Here is an 8,701-nt window from a genome sequence, read left to right as displayed (position 1 = left end):
AATCGAAGAATGGGAAACATATTTTGAATCGAATACAAATTTGCACCAGACTCCATCAGTGAATACAATTAGTGCAAAGGTGAACACAGAACAAAGAAAAGGATTATCCCAAGATAAGAGTGTACCTGTCTTCATTAAAAAAAAAAACTCCCGTACCGATTGCTAAGCACGGTCCTCTCTGAGTCGGGCACCTAATGTAAGTCTATGGAGCCTGACTCTTTTACTGAGACAGAGTTCTCACGATCAGTCCAGGTCTGAACGTTTAGACCTGCACCAACCAAATTTTTTGACATGTCTCTATAACATGTTAAAAGTTTTTATGATGACAGGTACACTTTAAAGGGGTACTCCGGGCGGGGGTTATTTTTAGGGTATGGCCGGGGAAGGGGTAAAAATAGAGGCCGCCTGTCACTTATCTCCCCAGTTTAATCGCCAGGTCCCAGATCGCGCCGCCCCGTTCTCCCATCCGACCACTGCTTCCTGGTCTGAGCTGCAGCTTGAGACGTGACGTCTCAAGGCAGCTCAGCCATTCAGCATTCGTAGCTGAGTCCCGCCTCGGCCGCTGAATAGCTGAGCTGCCTTGAGAAGTCACGTCTCAAGCTGCAGCTCAGACCAGGAAGCAGCGGCCGGACGGGAGAACGGGGCGGCGCGATCCGGGACCCAGCGCTGGAACCGGGGAGGTAAGTGACCGGCGGCCTCTATTTCCACCCCTTCCCTGGCCATACCCTAAAAATAACCCCTGCCCGGAGTACCTCTTTAAGGCTAAGTTCACACAACGTATATATTCATGTTGCAGGTTTGCAACAACAGCCGTGTCACAGAACGGCCGCTGTCTTACAAAATGTGAACGTGGCCTAAAAGTTATCACAGCTTGTCGTTATCAATCCCTTGGAGAAGAGATAACTTTAAATCTTTGGGAACTCCAAAATTTCAAGGGTTATTCCAACAGGCCTGTGGACATTATTAATATTGTAGAGCTCAGTTTCTTTTATAAAGAGCTCCAAGTCCCCTGTACAGTCATAGATAAAAAAGATAACTTGCATATTGCTATACAAGGAAGTCAATATTAACATAGTATGCAATAAGCTTCCCCTAATAGTGGATACAAGTAGACAGGCATTTATATATTAAATCCTTGTTGGGTATCTAGAGAGGAAAAAAAATATGGCCATAAAGACTCACTAGAAAAGACAAAAAAAAAAAAAAGGTGTTCAAGGGTGGACAGTCACATTAGGCCATTTTACAAAACCCTATGTTACGCTTACATGCCATATTTTTTTCTTTGTCACATAACCTTAAAGCATTTTTGTCATTTGCATTAACTTTTGACATGTTGTCCAGTCTATAGCGTCCAACTGATTGTAGTTGGGAGTGAAACACACTGCTGTGCCCTTCCCTCTGCTAAAAAAAAATCGTAGGGAGTCTTAGTCTCCAAGACGCCTGTGATCTTAACTTTTAACATCATGTTAAAAGTTAATACAAATGACGGTAACATGATTTCTACCTTCCCTTACTGCATTTGAAAAAGATATGGAAGGTAATAAGGGAAAATACACTTACCAAAAAGAACCCGCTATAGCAGAAAGGCCCTTGTCCCAGAATAAGATGTAAGAGACATTGAGAAAGCATGCATGCATTAACCCAGAATATGTCTGCTAACACCATCTTTCTAATACTGGAATCATAAGGAAAATCATTTTTACCTTTTTTTTTTTTTTTTTTTTGGCAAAAGCAACACTTTGGGAACTATAGTACATGAAATGAAAGCTTTCAATTTCCACTGAAGGTTGTATAAAAAGGTGTCAAAGCTGAACGGTTGGCCACATCTTTTTAAATTGTATTAAAACAGAGGCTGTACTGAGATACACATCAAGCTGTAACTATGCAGAAATTTCAGAAAGACTACAGCTGTGTCCTATGCACGATAACTGCACTGTTATTTCTATGTGCATTTACAGAAAGTGCACAGTGTGAATGAGTGCTACACAACGATGATTCTTGTGTATCATACAATGAAATCTACTGTGACTATAAAGAAGGATGGCAACCCTAGTATTTCAGGAAATACTGATGTGGCATGATATGTAATGTGCTCAGGAGGAGCCTCACATTGTAGAGATGATGGGACTGGCTGAATGTCTAATGTATATGGTGGCCTCCAGCCACCAGGGAAGGAGTCTGGTGACAGCTTTCTACCCCCCTCCTCATTCAGAATACATACACTTTCTGTTTGGCCAATTAAGAAAGAGACGGCTGCATGGTCAACAGCTAGCATATGTGTGTAACTAGCTTAAGGGATCGAAGCATCTTCATGTTTGCACTTTATCAATAACTGACATCTTCCGAGACATTCTATAAATCTTGGCGAAAAATGATAAGGAGTTAGCGGATTAAGGGATGTTTGCTGCCGGGTCCACAACTTGTGCCTTTCCCTTTCTGAACCAATACTAAAAAGAGTCACATTGTGTATAAACATCCACGGCCACAGTCAGGCTTTTCTTCAATGAATCTGAGTCTGTTAGAAAATACGATATGAGCACTTTGTGCACAAGTATATTCGACACATAAGTTAAACACTTATATTCATAAAATGCATCAGACTTCATTCACGGGCAAGTCGTCATGGCCCTGAACTAAGCATCAACAGCAATTACATTCTGTTGACTATGCCGCCCGTTCTTTAAGGAATAGTTAATGTTGTACGAGTCCCAAATACCACCTAAGCACTGGAAGGGAAACATTATTGAAATGATATAAAACTCATGTGAAAAAGAAATGTATCACTTCATATGCTTGGCACAGGATGAAATCTCTTGAAAAGTGAGCCATATGACTCATATAGGTATATCCAGGACTATCTCTCAAATGAGCACAGTCTATAGCAGCAAGGTCCACTTTTAGCAAGTGGGCACTGTGGGCTTTTATTAGAACTTGAAGTCAAAATGTCCCCCCTATGTTTTCCGAGAATTCCAATTGTAATCTGTATTCTTCTGTTCTAGTGATCTGTCCAATGGAGATTTTGAATCATGAGGGGATTTCTGGACTGGGGGAGAACGGGGGTCTGAAAGAGATGATGACTGCTGGGAAGAACTTTTATAATCCCCAGATTTTTCTGGATGAAATGACCGGTAGTGGTCAGAAGGTCCTTGACCATGGTATCCCATAGGTGGCCTGTGGTCTGATCCCATTCGTCTGAAGTCCTGCTGATGGTAACCCTGAGCGCGAAAGTCATCTGGTCGTCTTCGCTTATTGTCATGGTGATGTCTGCAGAAACAAAGTACCAGTTATTATAATTCTCTTATAGCTATTGTCAGCAAATGATCATTTTTATCATTACAGACTACATTTTCCAATAATGCTGTACCATGTGAACGGCCAATACCTGTCATAATATTCCCTGTGACCTCTGTGATCCCGTTCATTGTTATACTGCTCATAGGGCCTCTTACGAGATGCAGTGTTTTGCCTGTAGTTTGCAGAATTCCTCCGAGGATCCCCATGAGGACGTCTATCAGGATAGTGATGGTCTTTGTATCGGTGCTGGTCATACTGGTGATGACGGTCTCCACTCCATTGCTGGTTGTTGTTGCCTCCATAATTAAATTTCCGTTCTCTCCACTCCCCTCGATCTGAACAAAACAGATTTAGTCAAGAAGAAATAATGAACTATGTGCCCTAGAGACTCTGCATCCATTAATTAAATCCACAAGAGGCCAAAGAAGCACTGCAGTAAGCAGCCCAGAAGCACTGCAGAAAGCAGCCCATAGCCAGCATTGTGCATGCAGTTGTTCTCTAGTTAGTGCTCACCTGCATTGTTGAACGGTCTTTTGTTAGGACTGGTATAGTTCTCTCTTTGGTGTCCATGCATCTGGGGTGGTGGTGGAATACCATGAGCCTTTTGTTGCATATGGAGTGCATGTGACTGTGAGGTGACTGAATCACGACTAGACCCAGATGGCTCTGGTCGAAAAAGTTTCTTGTTTGGTGGTGCATCTTTTTTCTTCTGTTCCTAGGAAACAAGAGCATAATAAATTACATTAAGGTTCAGTCAACCGCTTTGAAGGTTTTATTCTTGTGTAAAAATTTGTATCATTTGTTGAGTGGGGAAAACAACTCTGTTTCTGTACAACAGTGCTCTTCATTGAGTAGTAGGAACTTAGCATAACAAATACATTGGATTAAGCAGAGGGTTATATAGATATTATGCCATTAAGGCTGGCCAGAAACACTTGACTTTCATCTCAGAAAAAGTCACTTGCAGAAATCTAATGTTTGTATGTGCCTATTGCACGGGGCAACTATACACCAAAGGGGCTGGTATAGCCCTGTGTATTAGACCTGTCCATCGGCAACAAACGTGCACTTGCTCATTCATTGGCTACTCACATTATTTTCCCCCAGGCTTAAATATCAGTCACCTGCATAGCTTATCATGATGACAGGATGTGTGGCCCAGAATATGGAGGGGCCAGCCTACATGCATGATCCAGCAACTATGCATATAACCCTGTTCACACCAAAATTGAGACATGTAAAGGATTCTTAAAACAACTGCTGATATACTAGATTGTCATTCATATCAGGCATGGGTCTACCAGTCTAAAAGAACTAGCTTAGAGAAAAGCTAGTTGGATGTTAGGAGTTTTTCTTAAGACGAGACTCTATTGTTTGCCATCCCCTTGATCATTGGTGCAGGATGTGACTAGCAGTTCGACAATCCCTCTTTCTTTCCTAAATATAACATGTGTCTTTGGTCATTGGTGTTCCCCACTTTGGTTAACAGTAGAGATGAGCAAATTTACAGCATAAATGAAGTGAAACGCTTTGTTAGCTCGGCAGTCAGTTTTTCAGCTGTACCGCTCTGCTATGGATGCTTGGAAAAGCTGGATACAGTCCTGGGGAACCTCCTGGACTGGATCCAGTTTTATCAGGCCCCTGGATTGGAGCGGCACAGACTTCAAAGGCAGCTGGCTGACAAGCTGACGACTGAGATAACAAAGCATTTCACTTTGTTTATGCTGTAATTCACTAATCTCCAGTTAACACCTAGCTATATACCATCTGATGTTGTAAGTACTACTCTGAATCCACTGTTACATACACCATTATTATCAGATTGAACATGAATAATATATGGAAAAATGCTAAAGTTTTTATGTATGGAACCATCGCACAGGAAGCCCCATGTCTATACAGGCCCTGTCGGCAGGAACCGCTTCATTTATGTGGCCGACTGAAGTCACATTAAACTGGTACTTAATGCAACCAAGCCAAGTCTGCCACAGAGTCCTACAAGGGGAACTGAACCTTCGACCTTGTACACTGTTTGCCAAACACTTCCCACTAAGCTACAACTGTTACTGGGACTTTACCAACAGACTGAACTAAAATGAACTGAAAAGTATTGTGCATAGTCTAAGGAGGAAACAGCCATCATATGAATAACAATAACCAGGAACAATGGCCTTGTTTACCCAAAAACGTGGACCTGCTATTTCTAATGTTAATTTTTATTTAACACAACTATTCACATCTATAAACAGACCTGTAGTTTTACTAGCTTACCAATACTTTCTCAATATCAGACACTGAACAGTGAATATCTATAATACAGCACAATCTTCCACCTGATAATGGCACAAAAAAATTCATGCCGTTGAATCAACAAGTAGATATTTTTACTAGAACATAATTTAATATATTATACTTTTATATTTTACCTCCTCTTCCTGGGACCTCTTTTTATGGGCCATCTTGTACAACTTATGCAACTTCCTGGCACCAAATTCAGTAAATTTTGAGACAAAAATCCAGAGATTCCTATAGAGAAAAATAAGAAAAAATTAATAACCGGATGCTTACTAGATTCAATAAATGTACTGGAGAAATCAACAAGGGAATTAATTTTTTTATAGTCAGGTTAACCAATACTAGTTAACTTACAAAGTTTTTTTTTTTTTTAATCTGCACATACACATTAGATAACTGATCATCTTTGGAAGGAGCAGTGAATGCAGCAGTGACAGAGCAGGATGTGGTGCCTACCAATCTGCAGGTTACCCCCTATCTTGTGGTTAGAGAATAACATCCTGAGATGCGAATACCCCGATGGGAATACCCTGTTAAAAGGACGCCGACAACTAGTCCACTTGGACTGAATTTTCAGCAATTTCCCTGACAGAACCAATTGAAAAGATAAACAATTCAGAAATACCACCTTCAGTAAGTGCCTGCATATATTATGCAATGGGTGTTAATTTAAGTCCTCCGGACACTACTGGGTTCTTCTAAGGTTGTCATTTAAAGGCGTTTTCCGGGCTAATATGATTGCTGGTCTATACTCAAGATACATCAATATATACATCAATGTTCAGACAGCTCTATACATTGTAGCCAGGTCAGGCTACTGCAGGTAAGCTCACATTTACTTGAATGGGAGCTGAGTTGCAGTAAATGGTGCCACCTTTACAGAGTTCAGTGAGCCAACTGGTTCCGGCTCCATCCATTTAGTTTGGGCACCAAACAGCTGATCAGCTAAAAATGGCCTAACATGAAGATAGACCAGCAATCATATCAGCCAAGAAGACCAATTAATGGCCGGCAGATAGATCTACAGTATAGTTGTATTATTTTCTATGGATGAAGATATGAAATCAAAAGAGGAAACTCACCTCCTCCATAGCTTAATCTGCTCCTGATCGGAGTATGATTTAAGGCACTCAGAGATGCGATCTCCAATTTTCAGTAAGCAAGTCCTTGTGTGTTCTAGCTGTTCTTGGACAGTCAGACCTTTATCAGGTTTATCCAGCTGTTTCAGAGCTTTCTTCACAGGCCGCATTCTCTCCTTGCACTGAAAATAAAGAGTAGTTTAACAGAAGAGCCTAAAGACTGAACATCTTGATTCAATATAACAAATCATGTTGCAGAATATTCTTTTACAGTTCTAAGAAAACCTCCAAGCAGACAATGCCACCTGGAAGATCACTCTAGCCCTCTATTCATATTCTATTAAAAAAGTAAAGAAACATTCACTTAGGCTGCATTCACACTGTACATTTTGCATTTGAAAGAGTTAGAGTGCCTGCAATAAAAAAAAAAAAAAAGTCATCAGCAAAAGTCGTTGATCACAGCAGGTCCCATTGATGAGAACCGCTGTGATCAGAAGAGAGCGAGTGCGTCAGCAGCACAATCAGCAGCACCCCTGACGAAGTCACGTGATGTGACGATACGCGTAGGGTTTGCAGTCCGGAGCCTTATCTCAGAGCCCTGGGTGATATATATCATTATATAGATTCCATCTCTCCTTTTTTTGCAGCTACTGGCTCTCAAATACTTCAGGGTGCAATAGCATATAGTCACTTTATGTATGCTTTCATGAATTTTTTCTATTCACTTTTTCATTGATTTATTTATAATATTTATGTGAGTATTTGCACTTTCATACAGGCTGTTATTTGGAGACACAGTATATTGGATGTAGCTAGTCATACAGGGACTGTAGTTACCATTGTGTTGGGGCTCCGGTGGGAGCGACATGTATATATTCATGCGTTTTCCATGTGATGGTTTACCCTTATGTGGTTTTTAAGTGTTTTTAAATGTGTGTCCATTTTTCCTTGTGTTTTTGATATATTTGTGACAATAAAGATGTGATTATTAATGATTAGATTTGTCATACGTTTGTGGGTGCGCCATTTTTTGTTTCCCCCCTTTTTCTTTGTGTACGTTAGCAGCACAATCAACACCCCCAAGCAGGCCACAAATTCTGACAATAGTCTCATAGACTTCTTTAGTCGGTATTGGCCGTTGCTGAGATACAGCCAGCAAACGAATGACATGTCTGCCATGCTCTCTCAGGCTATATCTCCTGATTACAGCAGGTTTCAGCAGTGAGACCAGCTGTGACATGTCAAAAGTTATTTTTGATGACAGGTACTCTTCAACATGGGAACGCCAATCCAAAATGCATGTTAAAAAGTACACATTGTGAACAGTCATACAGCAAAAATGGCAGTAAAATGAGACGGCTGTGTTGCTTTGATTTCTCAGTTGTCTGTAATGCATATGAATGTATGTAATGTCATATTAAGCTTTCAGCTTTTCCATAAAAGAAAAGCCTAGGAAAATCAATGTGTCAGATGCATTTGGTTTATTGTTGTGGCTGCTTACTACACACTGTTCCCATAAAATCATTCACAAAAAAAGCAGAAAGAGTTTGATAACTAATAACTACTATGGAAAACTACAGTTTTAAAGTAACCCTGTCATAGCATCGAGCATGACTGCCTCAATAGTCCATAACTAGCAGTAACATACAAATTACACTATTATCGAGACACACTTTATACACTTAATAATTCATACACTTTATAATTGCTTAAATAAAAATTATCCTTACAATGCTGAAGGTGTCCTGATCAAGATCATCTTCTTCCTCTTCCCCAATGGGGACAGGATCATTTCCAGCTGTAATGTGGACAGGTCCCTGGTTCTTCCGACTCCTGGCTCCAGCTTTGGTTTCACCCCGCTTCAACTTTATTGCAAAGAAATGTTGTTAATAAACAGTCACCAAAACTATGGTTAATGAGATAAAAAAATTTAACTATTAAAATACAGTACTATGTACACCCCACCAAAGTTTCCTCCCACACTACATAACATACAGATACATTAATAAGATTGTGAGCCCCAATGGGCACAG

At 40.5% G+C, this 8,701-nt stretch overlaps 1 protein-coding gene and 1 non-coding gene across 6 annotated transcripts in view; both read right to left on the bottom strand.

Annotated features, from left to right (window-relative positions):
* Nucleotides 1-724: 724 nt before the first annotated feature.
* The window catches only part of CHD2 (chromodomain helicase DNA binding protein 2), a 52,299-nt gene continuing 44,322 nt past the window's right edge, over nt 725-8,701 (bottom strand). For 4 of the 5 annotated variants that reach the window (XM_069984916.1, XM_069984928.1, XM_069984921.1 and 1 more), the window contains 6 exons: nt 8,399-8,533; nt 6,672-6,850; nt 5,721-5,820; nt 3,808-4,009; nt 3,383-3,629; nt 725-3,264 (listed from right to left, as the gene is read on the bottom strand). In XM_069984916.1, coding sequence (XP_069841017.1) covers nt 2,952-3,264; nt 3,383-3,629; nt 3,808-4,009; nt 5,721-5,820; nt 6,672-6,850; nt 8,399-8,533 — 1,176 coding nt within the window. In that variant the 3' untranslated portion in view covers nt 725-2,951. Of the gene's footprint in view, nt 3,265-3,382; nt 3,630-3,807; nt 4,010-5,564; nt 5,628-5,720; nt 5,821-6,671; nt 6,851-8,398; nt 8,534-8,701 lie in introns of those variants that run through there. The other variant, XM_069984940.1, reaches the window with a different exon arrangement.
* Nucleotides 5,155-5,283, bottom strand: LOC138781845 (small Cajal body-specific RNA 14). The gene has a single exon (XR_011361563.1). It is a non-coding gene; the product is annotated as a small Cajal body-specific RNA 14 (non-coding RNA).

The sequence above is a fragment of the Dendropsophus ebraccatus genome, chromosome 1, assembly GCF_027789765.1.
Source record: "Dendropsophus ebraccatus isolate aDenEbr1 chromosome 1, aDenEbr1.pat, whole genome shotgun sequence".
Lineage (NCBI taxonomy): Eukaryota > Metazoa > Chordata > Amphibia > Anura > Hylidae > Dendropsophus > Dendropsophus ebraccatus.
This window is presented reverse-complemented; position numbering and strand designations above follow the sequence as displayed.